The 21,018-nt window shown below is 42.9% G+C and overlaps 1 protein-coding gene across 1 annotated transcript; it reads right to left on the bottom strand.

Moving 5' to 3' along the window:
* Positions 1-452: 452 nt before the first annotated feature.
* USP14 (ubiquitin specific peptidase 14) lies at positions 453-17,406 on the bottom strand. Its single transcript, XM_072152100.1, has 16 exons — positions 17,198-17,406; positions 14,494-14,639; positions 13,987-14,019; positions 12,962-13,066; positions 11,912-12,015; positions 11,369-11,427; positions 10,517-10,647; positions 10,216-10,296; positions 9,437-9,513; positions 8,339-8,453; positions 7,803-7,868; positions 4,424-4,516; positions 3,713-3,841; positions 2,898-2,952; positions 1,821-1,928; positions 453-1,119 (listed from the first exon to the last, which is right to left on the bottom strand). Exons 1-16 carry the CDS (start codon positions 17,211-17,213, stop codon positions 971-973), a joined length of 1,467 nt encoding a protein of 488 aa, XP_072008201.1. The 5' UTR covers positions 17,214-17,406; the 3' UTR covers positions 453-970.
* Positions 17,407-21,018: the final 3,612 nt, after the last annotated feature.

The raw sequence follows: 21,018 nt of genomic DNA, 5'->3' as shown, positions 1-21,018 counted from the left end.
CGTGGCCTAAAAGATAAATAAATGGGCTATGTTGTAGCTTAATTTATATAGTGATAGATGGGTGGGGAGTTGTTTCTTATGGCACGACTGGAGCTCTACTCTACACCCGTATTACACTTCCATATACAACAAATAAAGAGGTAACATCACTCACAAAAAAATGTAGTGACAAGGTGGAGGGAGAACATGCAGGGCATCCTAGTACCAGATTTGCACTAGCCACGCTTCATCCGGCTTGCATTGACCCTGTCATTACATGTTGTGAATATGAATAAAGATTTTGGATGGTAGTGGGCATGTGCCATTCCCTCTATAATACTTGGTCGGGAAAATATGCCCAGCATAACTCTGAACCTATAGGACAGCAAGGTTTCCTTCTTTGGATAGACAACCAATTTGCATGAATAAAAATAATTTTATTTGTAATTGAGGGGGAAATAAAAATCAAAGAGCCAGAAATCGATCACAATTTTATTGTGAAGTCACCAAGATGCCAACATTGGCCTGGACCAGATAGATGAAGCTGGGCACATGATTTTGGCCACGTCGTAAACTGCACTGTTACAATGAGGCAACACGTATCCTTCCTCCTTCCAGGCAGAACTGTCAGATAAGGCGACGGAAAGTACTGTGGTATAAACCATGCAATAGTAACAATGAATGTTGTAGGTGTGCAATAAATATCGTCATTTCATTAAAAAAAAACGTTTTAGCACCACAGGGCAGTGGCTGGACGTTTAGTCATTTTATGATCCCGATTCTAAAATCATGTTAAGACGATAGGAAATGGTCTCTTTAGTCTCCAAAGGATGAGGATTATCGCGGTTGGTGAACCAAGGGGAATTGAACTATACAATTCACACCTTCCTCTAAGATTAAAAAAAAAAAAATCTGGGTCAGGCGATTCTAAATCGAAGAACATTTATTTCACACCTAAGAAAAAAAAAAATGACTAAAACAACAAATGTCATTATTGTTCGGCTTCTTCAGTAGCTTCAATTCTCCTGGGTCCATATAGAAGAACGTATGCTATATGCCAGTCACCTCCTCCGGACAACCGCAGTATATCCTCAGGAGACACGATGCTTACTTTGTCGTCATCAAATTTAATCCACTCATCTAAAAGGGAGATAAGATAGATGATCTGTAATGCTGTGCCAGAGCGGATACACCGCACCAGTCCTTACATAGGGAGAATATATACAAAGCAGGGCAGATTGTGGGGATGATCGACAGTATATTCTAAATCTAAAACCAAATACATAGAAGAAAATTCTCTGCCTCCAGAATATATACAACTATCATCATAGCAGGCGTCAGTACACCATATGCCAGTGGTGGCACTTTGGCAAACTCTGTGCTAGGTTGATGGTCTAGGTGCCCACAGAGATTGCCCAGACAGAATGAGTTACTCAAGTAGACTCTTGCAGACCTGGATGTGCAGAGTTCAGCTCCATTTTAAAGCAATGTTACCTGGGCTTGCAGGAGGACTGCAGTTCTTCCTGTTCAGGGTGACCCTGGAGGAAAGCTACAATGATATTTTAAATTTCCGCTCCCTCTTTCAATTATGCGTTCAAAAACTTAAAATCAGGGAACACTAAGTTGCTGATTAAATTGGAGTTTTAGCTGTAGTTTGGACACTTGACCTCTAAAAGGTCCACCATCACTCCTATATGTTCTCAGACATTTATGGCATCTCTGCAGTACAGATCAGAAATATCTTCTGTATGAAGGAAAGCAAATAAGCTGCATCAGGAAAATAGAGCCCAGACCCAACGAACACATGTCATAAAGCGAGTTAGATGCTGCCAGTTATTTACCATGTTTCCTCCGAACCCATGATACGTAGTGACCCGAAGAGCTGGACCTTCCCTGATGGGTGAGAACTGCCTGCAGCTCATAGTAACCACAATTGTTGGAACCAACATCTATGGGGAAAAAAGAACATTGTAGAAGATGAAAATCCACATGATCCATTATTCATATTTTATAGCAATACCTGCCCCTCTCTGAAATGGTACTGGAGAACTGCAGATCTGCTTTTACCTACTTTTTTTTTCCCAGCGACACGATACACTGGAAGATGAATTCTGCGCCTAGCTAGAATCTGATCGGTGAAGGCTCAAATAGTCACAACCCCAGAAATCACATCTTGTGGAGTGGATAGTTCAAGATCAGCAATGGATGAGAGGCCGGACAATCCCTTTCGTACGTACACATATATCAATTTACATTTCAGGAGACCTCAAAGGAGTATTCCCATCACAAGGACAGTAAAACCCCGTCCGAGGTGCAGTAAGTTCCTGTCCTGTCACTTCTATGAGAATGATGCACAATTGCAGAGAGACTCCTGGGAAGTGAATAGAGCAAGCCACAGAGGTACAGATCTCTCTCCGCTCACTACCGCCGAGACAAGGATTCCTGGTCAAGGTAGATAAGGGTCTTGGATGTGGGACCCACATCTTTTGGACACTGACAGCAGACATTGTGGATGTCTTATACATGTTGCGATGGCAATACACTTACTCCTCGCTCACAGGAACCAATAAAGGTTATACCCCATGATCTTGAAACTTCCTACAAGAAGTTTGACCATGTGTGCAACCAGAATGGGCTGCAGGGAGCACACACGGCTACCAGTAGTTAGAAGGACACTAGCAAAACTATAACAGAATCAGTCAGGAAGGGTAACAAAAGTATAACCTCTGTGGCCACCACCTACCATTAATTTCTGGGAGCTACTAAAGCTCCCAGATTTACAAATCACGACTAACAGCATATATTACATTATGGTTTGTACTTGTTATTCTTTATGTGTTCCCTTATTTATTTTTTTAGGCAGTGTATATAAATACAAGCATCGGCCTGCAGTAGTATGCATTGTGCTATGGACTTACCATCTGGAAAGGAAAAGGGTTCATACTTCACTTCTTTTTGGGAAACCGGCTTTATCTAAGATTATATCAAGGAAACAAAGAAACAAGATTATTATTAAAGTACAACAACATTTTTACACACATTACACTATGCCTGATCTGGGTAGACTAATCCAGGAGGTAATACAAAGTGATAGAAAGTAGTCTAGAATGTGTATTGGGTTACACAAGGTAAAGTCACATAGTCAAAAGTGGTCATAAAATATCAAATCTGAAAATCAAAACTGCATAACCCCTAGAGGAGGCTGATGGCAAAACGTGTGTTGGGCTGCCGTGGTGGTGGTCCCTGGTCATGCTAACATGCAGCCTGGATTTTGACACACAGTATATATAGTGGTAGGATATTCTAGGTCATACTATATTGAACTTTGTTGATCTATACGGCTGGGAATAAGATATTACTCTATAACAACAAGTGTATCCATTGTTGCTATTGTGTTCATGTTAGTATAGAACTCAAGACCCAAGAAGTGTCATGTGACCACCACCACAATTGCGTTTTATGCTGGTTTTTAAGTCCACGTGACTGTAATTTTTCTGTGTATATTTACATGATATTTAAGTTTGTATCATTTGGATAAGAATTACTTGGATATGATATAGTATTGTTTTGGGTGATCCTATTTGTAGGTATATTAAATAAACATGAAGATTATGCTGTATTACTGGCTGTGGATTTCCATTGCCAGGCAGTGCATTAGAAGGTATCCCACAAATCTGCTGCCTCCATTAGAGAGCAAACAAACACTCCCACCAGCAGCTAACAAACAACTTACTTTAGGGGGCTGTCCTGAAACTTTCTTATCCTCTACCGCTTTAAATTTAGATCGGTAAGGGACCATCTTTTCCTGCAGCTCCGGAGTACATAGCTCAAATATATCCAGCATGAGAGGAAATTTGACATCCTGTGTAGCAGAGAGAAAAATTTAGGTTTCTGAAGTTTGTAAACAGACAAAGTCAAGTATCAACACTTGTATTCCCCATGGTGTTTAGGTTCAGACTTCCTTATGTCTAATATTAAGAGTGGACAATTTATAAAAGGTACCAGATTTATTGCAGTGGCTGACAAAGTAACTTTAGACTGTATAGTATGTGGTGAGACCACCTAATACCTGTGTAATACTAGTGTAGCACTAGTATTAGGAGGCCCACTATCATAGTCATATGTCCTTGCTAGGTGATGCAAGAAAGCCCACTTCCCACAAGCGACTTTGGTTTGACAAACTCACTCCATGCACTTGCAGGATTTACTGGACTGAACCTAAAATCACTGAGCCTAAATGGTTCAGCGGGTCTAGGTTCATCTCCGTAAATCCTGCAAACATATAGAGCGAGTTTGTTGGACAAAACTTGCTTGTGGGCAGAGGTCATATACCAAATAATAAATGTGGTGCAGAACTTTCCAAATGTTAGACACTTTTTTTTTCCTAAATGTGACTGATTAATGAAGTGATTGTGAGAAAATATTAAACTTAACAAATCCATACCTTAAGAACTTTGGCATTCACAGACTCCTTCTCTTTATAAAAGAACCGAACCATCTGGATCGTCAGGTATGCGGGTGCACGGCTTATCCTGGACTGCGGTGGGGGAAAAAAAAAAAAAAGAATAGTAAATATTCAATATGTTAGTGGTTACAAACCCAATAAACTAACTGTTTCTCGCAAGTTAAAGGAAAACTACCACCAGGATGAAGGATTATATAATCAGTGTCAGAAGCGCCCTAGATGAGATGGACTACTCTCTATCCGAAATTTTCAACACAGATGCAAGCAACCTTGGCACACGGGCAAAACTTGTTTCCTTTGGCAGTGCTCCAGGATTGCCGCACATCTGCAGACTTTCTACACTTCAAATTTATGTTCAGAACCTATAACTCTGCCCTTCACCTTACTAAACAGGTCTATTTAATCTAATATCCTCTCTCTCCAACAACCCCAAATGCTCTTTTATGCTCTTCACTCCTTCCTAACAGTAACTGTAGCTGTCACATGCCTTGGGGCTGAAGCTCTGACCCCTAAAGATAAAATTGATTGAATTTGCCATGAATATAATTGCTCAATCCACTGACTGCATTAATCCCCTTCCCTCTGGTAATGCACCCTGTCCGCTCTCTTCATTTTAGCCAGTCACAGAAGAAGAAGTGTCCAGGCTCCTTTCCTCTGCTCACCCCACTACCTGCATCAGTGACCCCATCCCCTCACATCTCATACAGTCTCTCTCCCCAGCAGTCACTTCTCACCTCACTAAAATCTTCAATCCCTCCGTTTCTCTCTTCGGGTGTCTTTCCCTCATCTTTCAAGCATGCTGTTGTTACTCCATTACTAAAGAAACCTTCCCTGGACCCATCCAGTGCTGCTAACTACAGACCAGTTTCTAACCTCCCTTTCATCTCCAAACTCCTGGAACGCCCGGTCTATTCTTGACTAACTCGCTATCTCTCAGCTAACTCCCTCCTTGAACCCCCGCAATCTGCCTTCCGCTCTATGCATTTTACTGAAACTGCTCTTCCTAAAGTCTCAGATGATCATCTCACTGTTAAATCCAAAAGGTGACTATTCTCTGCTCATTCTTCTGGATCTCTCGGCAGCGCTGGATACTTTGGACCACCAGCTCCTCCTCAGGGGCTTCGCTCCATTGACCTGAAGGGCACTGCACTCTCTTGGTTTTCTTTCTATCTCTCCGACCGCACTTACAGAGTCTCTTTTCCCCCTCTCTGTCGAGTTCCTCAGGGCTCAGTCTTCGGTCCTCTAGTCTTCTCCCTCTAAAGTGCCCCCGTCAGACAAACCATCATCGTATGTTCAATCTCTTGCTCGCTCTAGCCACATGCATTTCAGAAACATCTCCAGAATCCGCCCATTTCTCAAATTGAAACTTCTTAAATGCTAAATGTTGCTCTGATTCACTCTCGGCTAGACTACTGTAACTCCCTACTAATCGGTCTTCCACTCACTAAACTCTCTCCTCTACAATCTATTCTTAATGCAGCAGCCAGACTCTTCTTTCAGAGCAAACGCTACACGGGTGCCTCCAGTTTGTGCCAATCACTGCACTGGCTGCCCGTCTCCTTCCGGATTCAGTTTAAAATAACAACCCTCATCCACAAAGCTCTGCATAATAAATTTATATATAGCATTATAACTATAGTCCAACCAGAGCTCTTTGATCTGCCAGTGACATTAGATTAATCTCTACCATAATTCAAACCTCTCAGGCACGTCTCCAGGACATCTCCCGGGCTGCACCAATTCTCTGGAATGACCTTCCTCAGACTGATACCCAACCTCCAAAGTTTCAAACATGTTCTTAAAAGCCATCTTTTTAGGCAAGCCTATCACACTCGAATTGCATGAAATATCATCTCTCTCTTTACTAATCCATCCCACGTCCTCTTCCTTATCTGGCAATCACAAAATATATACCAATCTCTGGGCTTCTCTGTAGTCACACTGACCATGGACCTTGTATATAAGAGGATGGTTCAAGCAGCAGAATTTTTATTAAATTATTTATACTGTTCCCTAATAAAGAATGTCTGGACCATTATACAAACTCTTAAACCTCATGTGTCATCCTCGCTCCTGTTATGCCATATAACTGTTTGTACTCTGTAATGTAATATTATATTTGTACATGTGCCCTAAGATTTGTAAAGCGCTGCAGAATTTGATGGCAATAAATATTATTATTATAATAAACAAAGCACACTTGCATGCTGGTTGGTGCCCCCTCTGTCAGGATCTGCTCTTATTTGCACTCTCTATGCCCTGTTTTTTATGAAAAAAAAAAAAACATGGTTTCTGTTAAAACCAGGGCATAAGAAGCTAAAAGAAAAGCAGATCCTGCCAAAGGAGACACACACCAGTATGTCAGTGTGCTTGGTTTACAAGCCTTCGTCCTGGTGGTAGATGTCAGGAGGGGTCCAGCAATCCGAGTCTGCAGCTCTATTGCAGTTGTCCAGCCATTTCTGGTTGTGCAGCAATTTGGTCAGGAGCTTTAAATGTGGGAAAGGATGTCAGGATCAAAAGTTGTACATTTTTCACCAGTAGAGGCATGCTGCCTGTACCTTCTTATTCCAAGTTTTGGGCCAGCAGGAAGCCCCATGAAGACAGAGTGGTGATACATAATTAAAGGGGTTGTCCAGAGGTTGAAAGATATGGCTGCTTTCTTTAGATTTAAAAAAAACACAGCGCCATCACATCTGACCATGAGTAGTGCGTGGTATTACAACTAAGCGCCATTCATTTCTACACAGCTGAGCTGTCATCATAGTCAGGTGTGGATCTGTTTTTAGAAGAAAGCAGACATGGTTATCAACATCAGGTCAACCCCTTTCGGCAATCCAGGTCTTGGTCAAACCTGCAGCCATAATGGACAATATTTGTGCGCTGAACATATACTGGCAGACAGAGGCATAGTTGTTGCTTGTGTCTGACCACTATACACTGATCCGGATGGATGGAAAGACATAGCAAGCTACGTTTTCCCATCCTGCTGAGTGGCGTATGCGCTCACAGAGGGGACAATAGAGGGCTAAGGGAACTAGATCCAACGTATTGCATCCTTCCCCCCAGCCTCGCCAAGCGCATATGTCACTCATCAGGAGGTGGGGGGACCCCGTGAAGTCACTGTAATATGCCACTAATATGAGGTCACCCCCATAGCTGGCGCACTCCATGCCCTGCATTCAGGAATTGCCCCCTTTCCCCCACGTGTCCATACAACTATGGGAAAAAACTCAATCCTCAATGTGAACCCAGCCTAAATAAGGCAATATTTATTAAAATGTCACGTTCTGTCTAGTACCCAGCATTAGCCACAGGGATACATTTCAGACTGCCCAAATAAAAGCCCTTATGTACTCACAGTTTTGTTATATAAAGCATCCCTTTGTAATGACGGCGAGTGTTTGGTGATTTCATCTTGAAGACGCTGCAAAAAAATGTAACAAATTCCCTGAGCCACTGTAACAGAACTACATCCAGCATAAATCCATGGGAAAGCATTTAAAGAATCATCTATTAAACCAATAATATTCTGACCATCATCTACTGAGAAGTTACATTTACAGGGGTCCTGGAAGGCGAGACACATTTCATGGACAATTATGGAATGGCATTGTTAAAGTTTTTTTTTTTTTAATTTAATGGAGATTAATTTGCATCTATGGCTGCATGTTAATAACATACAAAATAGAGCCTATATTTTAATTACCTTTACCAGGTACATACACTGCTCAGTGCTTGACTGATGGATATTAATTGTGCATCCAATGGTTAGTGAACAAACCCCTTTAAGACGTACGCGCACATGCAGAAGGCTAGTATTTCATCATAGACTAACAAACCACCATCATCATCATGATGATCTCACTAATACATGACACAAGGAGCAGCCCTTACCAGCTTGAGGCCTGTGAAGAGATACTTCACTTCTTGGTTTATGAAGCAGCTGAGCTGGAGATGATTTTCTTTGCTTTTGGTTACATCTTCCTCTTCAGATTCAGTACATTTCATGCTTTGTGCATCATTAAGGAAAAAGCAGCACATAGAGATGACCAATATTTGTGTAACATGTAACATGGTGACTGGTGTGAACACGGCCTTATAGAGGTTTACTGTTCCTGCTCATATCAACTATCCACATCTCACAGCAAAACATTTCAGAAGCCCCAAAAGCCCTTACATTAGGTTTTTTTCACTAAATAATTGCATCGCCCATGTCTGGGGGAATATTATTGCCAAATCTGTGTTGAGCAATTCCTATGAGTAGAATTATTATTATCATGTCCTCCTTAACACCTTCGCAACTACCATACGGCTATATACGTATTATTTGAACATGTCCCTTGCAGATACCACGTATATATATATACACACATATCATGACAAACAGTCATAGCTCCTGAACCGTGGCACCAAGAAACACAATTCTAGTGGCATATTAAAGTGGAGAATCTGTAGTTGAAACAGAAATGGGATTTTTAAATACAAATCTTAATTCCCACTGTAACTTTAACAGGGGTAACACCATAGTGTTTCTATGTGAAAGGGTTCAGGACTGTTAAAAGGAACCCCTTCCAGCCAGTCATCTGAAGGCAGAATGACCCTCACGAATGAGTTGAAGAAAATGAAAGCTGTACTGTGATTACTAGCTATGGACAACAAAGACTAGCTTTCTTTTATACAGATTCCCAAATCTTCCTCATTTTAGCCAGTATGTACCATATTTAAAAAGGTAAAAATTTGGGGATTAACCCTTCCCATTAATGCCCTTTTCCGTTTCTTCCATATTTTTAAATTTTTTTTTTACTTTATATGTAGGCCCCCTAGGGTGTGATCACTACATTACTACAGTATATGGTGGATTTGCAGATGATCTGTTGCTACTCAATTTTTAAAAGTCTCAGCATAAGGCTAGAGGTTCTAATGTTGCACATCTTGTTAGTAAATGTGGAATATGTATTACAGATCTCACTTTTATTGGGCATAAAAGGATACGTTGCTTCAAATTCAAGGCCGAAAAATTGGTCGATAAAACTCTTCTTCTTTGGTGCAGCAGCTGCTCCTGAATCAGTCTAAAAAAGGTAAACCATAATTATATATTATTTAGCTGCACAAAACCCAGGGAAAGGTTTCAATATCATATTTCATACTGAAAGACTCCCAACGGGTGCCATAAAGAACACCATTGATGTCCAAAAATGCCACAAACTACCACAGATCCTACTGGGCTTTTAACTGTGCGAAAAGACATTTTCATACACAAATTTTATCAGAATCTACACATTCTGATGCCATTTTTGCCAGAATAAAAATTTGCTAAATTGTTACTTTATCTCTTAAAAAAACTATATGGGAAGGGAGTCAACATGCATTATTAGAATACCAGAGGAGTCAATATTAACCCTTTCTGCTTGCAGAGGGTCATGGCCTCAGCAGGTGTCAACTAGAACTTTACCTGTGCCAAGGTAATTTCACTAATGTTTAGGTCATTATTTTTCTCCATACATATGACCTCAGTCACAAGATACTACTAGTAAATTTCCTACAGTAACTTGTGACATTTTCCAAATGGCAGTACAATATAACTGACAGAAGGCATGGACATGCCAGGTTACCGGCAATGTTTTGTGTTTGCCCATAGTAATGTTTTATATGGCATACCTTCTGTATTCCATTTCCTTCAATAAGCATTAACCAGATGATAGGACTGACTGATGCTATATACGTCCAGAGAGGTATTGAAAGACATCATAACCCATAATCTAAGCTGTTACCTCCATTTCTGTGTCGCCTTCTATAGCTTCTAACTTCTGCTGCAGAACCCTCATAACTTGTACCCAGCATTCATTGGCATCCTACAAGAAAGCACACAAGATGAATCGTTTTGGAGGCATTACTCAGTTTGGCACACTTTCTTCATTCATTGGTTCAAAATCCATTGAGAGGAAAACATCATATAATAGAGTAGCACAACCACTAGCTAAGGTCTGAAATAAGGTTCACAGATCCGCTCACATTTCTTAAAGACCTCTAGTGTACATTTAACATAAAAATTGGCACCCTCATCATATTTACCTGTTGTAGATACTGTCCTTGTTCACCTTTTTCTGCAAACTGTGGGAAGGCCATGTGCAGGAACTGGAGGAGGATGATCGGTGGGATACTTGAAGAGGTCTTATCCATGGATTCAAACAGGTCACGAAGAGCTGTAAAAATATGGATAGGTTTTACCCTTATGGTTTAGAACATGAAATCTGCAGATTTACAGAACATGGAGGCATTCACAACTTCATCCATAGAAAGATCTCTAAATAGAGGCACAGGAAAATCATGTTGCATTAAAGACATCTATTCCCAAGACTCATTAAGACGTAACTCTTAAAAGGGCATTTGCCGCCAGGATGAAAGACTGTATGCAAATGAGCCTGAGGGGCTCCAGGCGCCTTAGGTGTTAATGGAGCAATGAGCCCCTCAGGCTCATTTGCATATCATAGTTTATATCATAGTTTATACGGTTGAAAAAAAAGACACTTGTCCATCAAGTTCAACCAAGGAAGGGAAGGGATTGGATGAGGAATACAGTCTTTCATCCTGGTGAAAGATATCCTTTAAGTACGGAGCCCAAAAACAAATGGAATCTATTCAATCATTTTCAAGTGCAAAGTCCTCACAATGCAGTGCTTTAGATCTCTGTAGTGAAGTGCTCCACCACCCCTCACCTCTGTAAGACTGCCGCTTACAGCTTCTAGTCAGAGAACCAGGAAGGTGCCGTGTAGCAGCTCAGTGCAGAGGTAAGAGCAATGCAGTGTGAGGAAAATGTATGCTTAATGAGATTGCCAGGACTGCTAACCCCATGCCATCTGCTGCTTTGTACGATCCAAATCGTGACAGATTTCCTTCAATAACATGTAATAATAGGACACAAACCTGCAGTAATATACTGAGCAGAGGCCATTTCTCCAGAAGCTCTCAGGGCACCTGCATAGCTGAACATAGACATAATAATAAATATTAGTATGCAAACTATATGAAGAAAAATATTAACATGATTTACATGTAATCCTGCACTACAGAACCCAAACATGGGCAAACATTAATGACTTCACCCTAACCAAAGCCAAACCATGTGCTATCCTTTGATTATATGGATGATACAAAGGATAAAGTGATTTCAATAGGCTCTCACACACGGTCATGGTTTCCACAACGTTCAGCTGTAAAACCGTCACTATTCCTTCCCGACTATATTCTATTTTAGTCCATGAATATTACCCATTAATATTGTGGAATTTGTCTTTAAGGATCAAGTAAACTAAACAGACCAGATACATTTTCATTTTCCACAATTATTACTAAAGTCGTTAATTCAAATGACCTTATCTATTCCTATTAGTCACAAATAGTGTTTGTGGTTCTTTTACCAAAAATCACAACTGTTAACATGTTATTCTTCATGGACCACAATCTTACCGCTTAAGAGCCTCTTTAAGCTCTGGCACTGAGCGGATACACTGAACGGTGGCATTCATGTAACACGTGTTCCCGAGGTTTGTTAATCCACAAGGCAATTCCATCTGCAAAAGATAGACATTCAGAAATTATATATCATAGAGAAGTTATGTTTTCAATACATCTAAGTACAAACATGTAGAAATAGATGGTTATTTCACCCTGTGTGTGTGTCATGATCTTTCTCTGCCAGATCCTGCGCCAATCACCAACAGGAATAATAAGCCTGATATATAACGTGCAACAGTGTTTTCTCTGAGGCTTCTAGAATATTTTTTTTCATGCAGGATTGGCTGACAGACAGTCTCTATATGAACGACTGATGGATTCAATATGCTTAATACTTTGCTCACACATACCTTTATATCTCACCCCCTTCCCCACAACCCCTGCCCTACTGCCCATTAAAGTAAACATGTATTTAGTCAATTCATGGTTGCATGTTTATGACAGAGTCCAGAAAGTAGTCAATGCAATGCTGATCATTAGGGATGTAAAGCATTACATTTTAATAGGCAAGACTTTCAGAAACATAGTAAGAACAATCATGTTGTGGTTTAGGAGCTCACCCAAAGATCACTCAAATGTGTATAGTTGTCATAAAAGTTGCAATGAGGTTTCCACAGGATAGGGCCTAACTTGCAGATCGTTGATGAGACTCCCATAGATCACAAGAACGGGGAGTCTGACTCGTTGCTTCCCGACATAAACGGATCAGCCGGTCCCACGTGGCCAGGCTGCCCTGCACATCTCTATGGAGCTGACAGAAATTGCCGAGTGCTGTACTTGGCAATCTCAGTCAGCTCCATAGAGATGAGCAGAGCACCCTGGCCATGCGCGACCAGCTGCTCCACTCATCTCAGGGAGCGACATTCTGTTCTCATGATCACCAAGACCCCCACCAATTAAATTAGACCTTAACCACGGGGCCTAAGAAGTTGTTTTGTGAGAAAACCCCTTTAATATATTAATTGACATCCAGAACAAAAGATCTGATATAAATAGACTTACTGCAGAGGCCAACTGCTCCTCCGTCATGTCTTCTACAAATATGGGCCTCACTGCAGGCTCCTCGGGCAGAGCCTCAGCAGAGCCCATCATTAACAAGCTCATCCCCTAGAAATGGAGAATATTATACATGTTATGGAAAATGACAATCATAAGAATGTGTATGTTTCCCCCATCATACCTTACACATATGTAATCATACGTCCCCACCAACCTAATGGAAGGCAGTAGAGTGTCCTTTTTACCTCTAACACAATAGTAATAACATACAAAAACAAATGCACACAACAGTATGGCTATACTCGACCCTTGAGGCTTCATGTCCCTGGGCTCACACCTCCTTCCCGCTGAAGATACCTAGTTGTTAAAGGGGTTATCCGGGTTTACATTTTTTTTTTATGTCCGGGCTGGGGAGGGCTATTTAAACACAATAAACATGTACTTACCTCCTCCGGTGCTGCCAATGTCCCGCGCCGCGGCCCGTCTTCTCCGTGCGCCGGTTTCAGTACAAGGGCGCACAGGGAGCTTCCGGCCGGCCGGATGCTCTCATGCGCACCATCTCCCAGCGCTTACAACGCTGAGAGATAAGGACGGATGGGAGGAGCCGTCCACAACGCAGACCGGAAGCTCCCTGTGCGCGGCTTCCGTGCCCCTGTTTGTTTACAGGGGCACGGATCGAAGTGACCGCAGCGCGGGACATCGGCGGCACCGGAGGAGGTAAGTCCATGTTTATTATGTTTAACTATCCCTCCCCAGCCCGGCCATAAAAAAAATTTTAAACCCGGATAACCCCTTTAATATATTTAAATGACAGTGGCATTTAAACAGTTAATGTCTGTGATCAGAGCCACAATTTTGAGTGTTCCGGTACCGAGACTGAACTCTCAGGATTAGGTTTGCCAAACTTTGGAAACCCAAACGGGTCTTCTCATTCCTACTCCTTGAGTAAATTTCCCACATCACATATTATGAGTAAGATGCAGTCTTTAGGTGATTCTAATTTTTGTATAGGTAAAGGAACAACTTACATTTTTTATCTTGAGGTTACCCCAATCATCATCCTGTGATAAAGAGAACACAATGCACATTAACACAATAAAAGCCCCCTCCTATTATTCGGTACATAATTCTACATACTAAAGGCACAACAGAGGAAAAGCAAAAGGAAAATTGTAGGTACTAAAAACAATTCCACATTTTTATTTTATGTAATTGTGGATTTAAGATGTGGGACCAATGTCCATCAGGGATTTATGGCATATCACTTAAAAGAAATATGCTCAAGATGAGAACACCCCTTTACACTGGATGACTATCCTGGGGATAGGCCATGAATTTGTGATCTGACCCTGGAAATGCCTTGGATTAGCAGAATTGGGCAGTTCTGTGACCTTTACATCAATGTGATCACACACTCCATAGAGCAACATTCTGTATATTGTTCTGTGTTCGATACTGAAGCTCTGGCCTATTCGTGTAAATAGGATATGCAGTTCCTGAAAACCTCTTTAAAGGTGGATGAGCCTTTGACATACCTTCAATGTTCCTCCTTTCACCATGACTTTTTGTCTGTCCGGCTGCACCCCAGTCAGAGCAAATAGCTGGGCCTTGAAAACCATCGGAGGCTCATCCGTGTTAAGTTCCACATTATCAAACTTCTCCTTCCCCCACTTCACGTTTACTGGCGGCACAAAAAAAAAACAAAAAAAAAACAAATTACTATAATTTAGGTTTAAAAAGAAAAAAAAAAAAAAGTTATGGTAACAATGAGATAAAAACTACACAACCACAAAAAGATTTAAGGAGGACACCGCAACATGACCAGAAATACAAACAGATGATGTTACACAATGTTCAGAGAGGGAGAAAGGAGCTATTGTTAGGATGATGGATGGCCCCCGCTGTACATAAACATACTACCAAGTTACTATCACCCACTACAGTACAGTACATTTGTAAAATCCAATTGTCACAGAGACCAAAAAAAATTTGTCTGGAGCTAAAATTATAAAATATACCAGTTCTGACTTACATACAAATTCAACTTAAGAACAAACCTAAAGAACCTATTTTGTACCTAACTCGGGGACTGCCTGTATATCATACAATGTTTCATAACCCGGGCATTTAGAGGTGCATAGGATTACACAAGTAGCAATGATGGCATGTTCACACGTTAGTACTTCACGTGATACTCAGGTATATAGTCGATTCACTTATAGACTTAATTCACTGGTGCCAGAGCAGTGCGTTTCGTGCCTGCCTTGATATTTCCCTACCCCCGAGTAGCATGGGTAAAAAATACGAGGAGGTACAGGCCTTGTTGTACATTATGGGGCAGATTTATCAAGCTGTCTGAAAGTCAGAATATTTCTAGTTGCCCATGGCAACCAATCACAACTCCACTTTAAAATATTCATGAGCACTAGTAAAACAAAAGCTGAGCTGTGATTGGTTGCCATGGGCAACTAGAAATATTCTGACTTTCAGACAGCTTGATAAATCTGCCCCTATGTGTACTGCCCGCTACAATTCACTCCTATAAGGTACCGACGGCAATTTAAGAGAGTTTTCAAACTAGAAAGCCATTGGCTTTTCCCTGCCCCTCCCCTTTCCAGGAGCAGGCAGGGGAGCTGTTCTCAATTTGTAAATGGAGTAGAAAAAGATGCAAACTGGGCATTTGCACTCTTTTCTATGTCAGATAGGTTTAACAAATGGCCCCCAGTAGTTATAATTTCCATAATGGCACACTGCGTGGGTGACATGGTCACAGGAGCTGCACAGCGGTCAGTAACAGCGTGGGTGTATGCAACCTGTGACCCCACTCCCAAGGGTTATGACAATATGTTGGGGCATTGACAGGTTAAAACGTGACTTGGGCTGTGCCCTACGGGAATTAGGTTTTGTTCATATCTTGTGTTTGCAGTGCGTTGTAAGGATACGTCAGACCTCACAACCCTTACATCACAGAGAGGCAGCGTTGTAAGGATGTAGTATTCCCTGAGGAAGCCGATATAACAGGCGATACACGTGGGGTTCCTTTTACTCTCCTTGGACTTGGTATTCTTAAGGTATATTACCACCGTAATACTGCATATGTTATTGCCCTTTCATGTCACTCTATGCATTTGATATTATTTAGATTTATCTTTATTATCAGGCATGTTATTATAAATAATTTCATATGCTAGAGTACATTTCCATACAATCTTTGTTATCTAAGTATTCATTGAGAGTGGGGGTGGGGGAGAGTGGGGGTGGGGGAGAGTGGGGGTGTCGATCTGTGTCCACATTTGCTCTGGTTTTTAATCTGTAAATGTATTTGAATAAAGTATTTTTTGTCCCTTATGCACGTTTTTTTTTCTTGGTTGACTCCTCTGTGAGGACCCTCTCGGGCACCCAGCGCACCCCGCCTGCCACCCTCTCGGGCACTTTCAGCACCCCGCCTGCCACCCTCTCGGGCACTTTCAGCACCCCGCCTGCCACCCTCTCGGGCACTTTCAGCACCCCGCCTGCCACCCTCTCGGGCACTTTCAGCACCCCGCCTGCCACCCTCTCGGGCACTTTCAGCACCCCGCCTGCCACCCTCTCGGGCACTTTCAGCACCCCGCCTGCCACCCTCTCGGGCACTTTCAGCACCCCGCCTGCCACCCTCTCGGGCACTTTCAGCACCCCGCCTGCCACCCTCTCGGGCACTTTCAGCACCCAGCCTGCCACCCTCTCGGGCACTTTCAGCACCCAGCCTGCCACCCTCTCGGGCACTTTCAGCACCCAGCCTGCCACCCTCTCGGGCACTTTCAGCACCCCGCCTGCCACCCTCTCGGGTACTTTCAGCACCCTGCCTGCCACCCTCTCAGGTACTTTCAGTAACCTGCCTGCCACCCTCTCGGGTACTTTCAGCACCCTGCCTGCCACCATAAAGGGTATTTTCAGCACCCTGCCTGCCACCCTAACGGGTAGTTTTAGCACCCTGCCTGCCACCCTACTGGGTAGTTTTAGCACCCTGCCTGCCACCCTACCGGGTAGTTTTAGCACCCTGCCTGCCACCCTATCGGGTAGTTTCAGCACCCATCCCTGGCACCCTATCGGGTATTTTCAGCACCCTGCCTGCCATTCTCTCGGGAAGCCTCAGCCTCAGCATACTATCATATAGACATGCCATGACTGCCGGTGCTGTAGGGGCGCATATATGATGGTACATTACTGTCAGCACAGGCGGGCGGCACCCTCCGTCAGTACCTGTATACATGGGCATGGCGGGTCCTCGGGCGCCTGGCAGCCGCTTTCTCCTAGTCTCATTCAAACAGGGCCCCGCAAAGCAGTGACGCTGCGAAATCACACGCTGCACCGAGCGGCGAGCCAATCCCAAAGTACAACCCGGTAACGTCTCCAATCACACTGCACTATGGAGACCTCGCCGCCAATCAGGGAACGCAATTTTGACAGCTTGACCAATGGCTGCGAGCTCTCATGATCAATAACCCGGAAGCGATTACAGTTTTGCTTCCTCAGATGTCACATGGTTGGGCAGAGTTCCGAGAGGAGAGGAAGTCGTGTGTTTCTACTTGTAGCGCGCGATCCCGTATCCCCTTTCTACTACACTGCTGTGTGTTGGAGCAGCCGATAGGGGGCGCATGTTCTCCCTCAAACTACAGGTCATATAGGAACAGTTGGTAACAATATGAGGTGTATGTGGAGATTGGACGCGGTTCACAGCGCCTGCTACTGGTGGAGGACTGTAACAGAAAGCAGTGAGATTAGTGGCTATAGTGAGGTCATGTGTGCAGTTAGATGTATTGTATACTATAGATCAGTGATGGTGAACCTTATAGGGACTAAGTGCCGAAACTACAAGCAAAAGCCACACATTTTTCACAAAGTGCCAAAAGCCAATTTAAAGTATTTCACAGGTTTCAAACGTATTGGCGCCCTGAGGACAGCAATACAGGAGAAAGGAGGAGAAATTCGGATTATGATTGTAGTTTCCCTCTGAAGTCTCCTTAACAGGATGAATCACAGGTTCGGAGAAGGGGCTACAATGCTAATCAAGCTCTTTCCACACCTCCTTGATTTATCCTGAGTCCTGAATGGTGACCTTTGGCTGGGTGATGGCCTGGGTGCCCACAGAGCGGGCTCCGAGTGCCACCTCTGGCACCTGTGCCATAGGTTCACCATCACTGTTATAGATTATATGTACTATAGTGTGCAGGGGGAGTATCTATATTATATTGTGCGAATATATACAATATTGTGCAGATATATTATAGTTTGCAGTGAAATTAGATATTGTTATTGTTAAGTTGCAACATCCTCCCACTAAAGCCTGACCGTTGTGTTGGGGGCAGCCGGATTCCCTGGTACCGGAGTGGCTGGTTTATCGTGGGGCCTGACACCAGTGTTATGTCACGGTGGCTTGATCCAGGTAATCAGACCTCATCCATGCTCAGCAGGGCCATTAAGGGCATGCAAGAAGAGGGGGAAGCCGCAATGTAGTGAAGGGGCATTTCCTGTGTACATGTAGTGTAGGATCCAGGGGAAGGGGAGGACCGTGATGTTAGCGGCAGCCAGGGATCATACGTTCAGACGCTGTCTCCAAAGGGAGACAGCATCTGCAGGCAGACTGTCTCTGCTGACTCCCTGAGAAGACTGATGCAGAAAGACACAGGGGGTAAACAGGGGTGCACCGTCCATGAGGCTAGTTAAGGCCTCTTGCCTAAGGAAGCACCACCCGCAGCAAGATGAGGGGGGGGGGCAGCATCAGGGGCACAATCATCTGCTATAAAGCAGGACCTAACAACTAAGAATAATGATGCCAGCATGGGTGTGAGACACTGATTGGAGAACCGACTTACTAAAAAATAAAAAAAACCTGATACATTACTTCTGGATGGGGCAGAGCCCTGAGTGTAAACAATAAGAACATTAATCCTCTTAACACAGGCATATCACACATCCGATATAGTACTTCAGAGAGTCACTAAGTGGTAGCATAGGATAAGGAATGTATCTATTGGCAAGTGGTAAAATATCTAGACTTGGCTTAAAGAAAACCTACCACCACGGATCTACCTATTGAGGTTGATCTGGTGCTAGGTGCATCTAATGTATGTAGGAATAGCCCTTAGGATTTTATGGCTAATCTTTTACTCCACTATATCTTTTATTATCTTTAATCGGGGAATATGCAAATTTTCTAAAGAGGCTACTGGGGTGTGGAGTAGCCGGAGCTGAGGCACAGCTACTCCACACCCCAGTAGCCTCTTTGATCCTCCTACCAGAAAGCTTTGGCACTCGTCTGCGCAGAATGCAGACCGACGGCTGCACAATCTCGGCTCCGAAGCCTAAGTTACTGCGCTGTCAATCGCATATGTTTAGCTGGAATTGCAAATGTGATAGGCCCGAGCCCTTCCCAATTGCGTTTGTAAATGCCAATCATTGTGCTCCAGAACTGGACTGGCTTCTTTAGATTTTTTTTTTTTTTTGTCAAAGGGAACCTTTCACCGGGGACCACATTTTCACTAGAGACCGGTTGCAGAAGCCCATTACAGCTGCAGTGCAAATATGCCTTTATGCATTTGTGGGCATTTGCATTACAATATAATTGTGTGTTTTAACTTACCTTGCACCCTGACAGTATCCTTTTTTTGAGCCCCAGGTTTTTTTTCTTGGTTTAAGTGCTTTAAAAAAAAACGGGCTAAGTCTGTGCTGCTCAGTCACTCCTCAGCTCTCAGCCCCAACCTTTCTGCTCCTGAACAACCCTTCACTACTTCATTCACACAAGAACAGAACTTTTTGAATTGAAATACTGAAAAAATAACATCAGTTGCCTCTTTGGTTTTCCACAAGCTCCCTCTCAAATTAGTACATGAGGTTCCTCTGTTTTTTCAAGATTTTTACTACAAAAAAGTAAAAAACATTACCACTGCACTCTGCATCATAAAACAGCATAAGCAGGCAAAAAAAATCCTATAAAACAAAATTCCATTAAAACACACATCTACCAATCGTACCTAGAAAAAGGCAATCATGTCAAAAACTAATGAAACTGAAAGAAATGAAAACTAATAAAATTGAAAGAAGAGAAACTGACTCGTTCTCACAGGAGCTGACATTCTCTAAGTCATGTGGGTACACTTCCAGGGTGCATCCACTTCTTTTCTTTCTTGATCCAATCTAGGTATTCAGGACACTGCTCAGATCAGATAATGGGGCCTATTTTGGATGATAATTATAGTTTTCTCCACATAGAAGTGAGACATGTCTGCTGTAGTAAATATACAGCAATCCAAACCACAGGTCATGTGATGGAAAACTAGACAATGGAACTCAAATATGGAACGTATATGTTGGTCAAGTCGGACTGGCCAATTGCAGCGTTTTGAGGCTGAAATGCGAGGTTTTATCTCCTTCCTCCAGCTGCACCATTTTGGTTTGATAACGCTGGAGAGAAGAGCTAAGCGTTACTGTTAGGGAAAGAGAGGTGCATTTGTAGCGCCTTGTTCCGCAGTGAACATTGTTGTTTTTTCCTCCCGGAGTGCCCATAGGGTTACCCGTAGTTTGATGCTCTTATCTAAATTTTGTGTGTTCTGGTTGTGCGGCTTGACCATGTAGTTGGATGCACGTGACACACAGTCAGCTAGTGGGGACGATATTCCCTTCTACCTCTCCTCTTCCTCATCTTCCAGTGTCCTCTAAGAACCCCCAAGAAGGCACCGCAGGGTTTATGCTGAAGAAGTGCCACATGGGTAGCCCCAGATAATTATACCTTTCAGGACTTTTAGGGCCAACCTGGAATTAAATTTGACAAGGCAGGGCCCAGAGCTGTGGACTTTTTAAAGTATTTTTTATTTTTTTTTTTGAGCTATTGGATTTCGTTTTAGTCCAGACAAATCTCTACGCTGCACAGCATATTGTCCAAAACCCCTCTTCATTTTATGCACAACCCTACAGTATTGGGGCATAATACTTCTTATGGGGATTGTGAAGAAGCCATGAATCAGGGACTACTGGAGCACAGACATTCTGTACCACACCCTGATGTACTGCATGGTGTTGCTCTT

The sequence above is a fragment of the Engystomops pustulosus genome, chromosome 5 (assembly GCF_040894005.1).
Source record: "Engystomops pustulosus chromosome 5, aEngPut4.maternal, whole genome shotgun sequence".
Lineage (NCBI taxonomy): Eukaryota > Metazoa > Chordata > Amphibia > Anura > Leptodactylidae > Engystomops > Engystomops pustulosus.
Note: the sequence above shows the minus strand (reverse complement) of the source record. Positions and strands in the feature narration are given on the sequence as shown.

Bases quoted from the DNA above. Each gene is read 5' to 3' on its own strand.
- USP14 (XM_072152100.1), bottom strand. The intron at 11,428-11,911 runs GTAAGATTGTGG...GTCTATGTTCAG, and splicing joins CTTAAAGAGGCTCTTAAGCG to CTATGCAGGTGCCCTGAGAG. The intron at 8,454-9,436 runs GTATCCTTTTAT...TGATGCACAAAG, and splicing joins GGCCTTGAATTTGAAGCAAC to CATGAAATGTACTGAATCTG.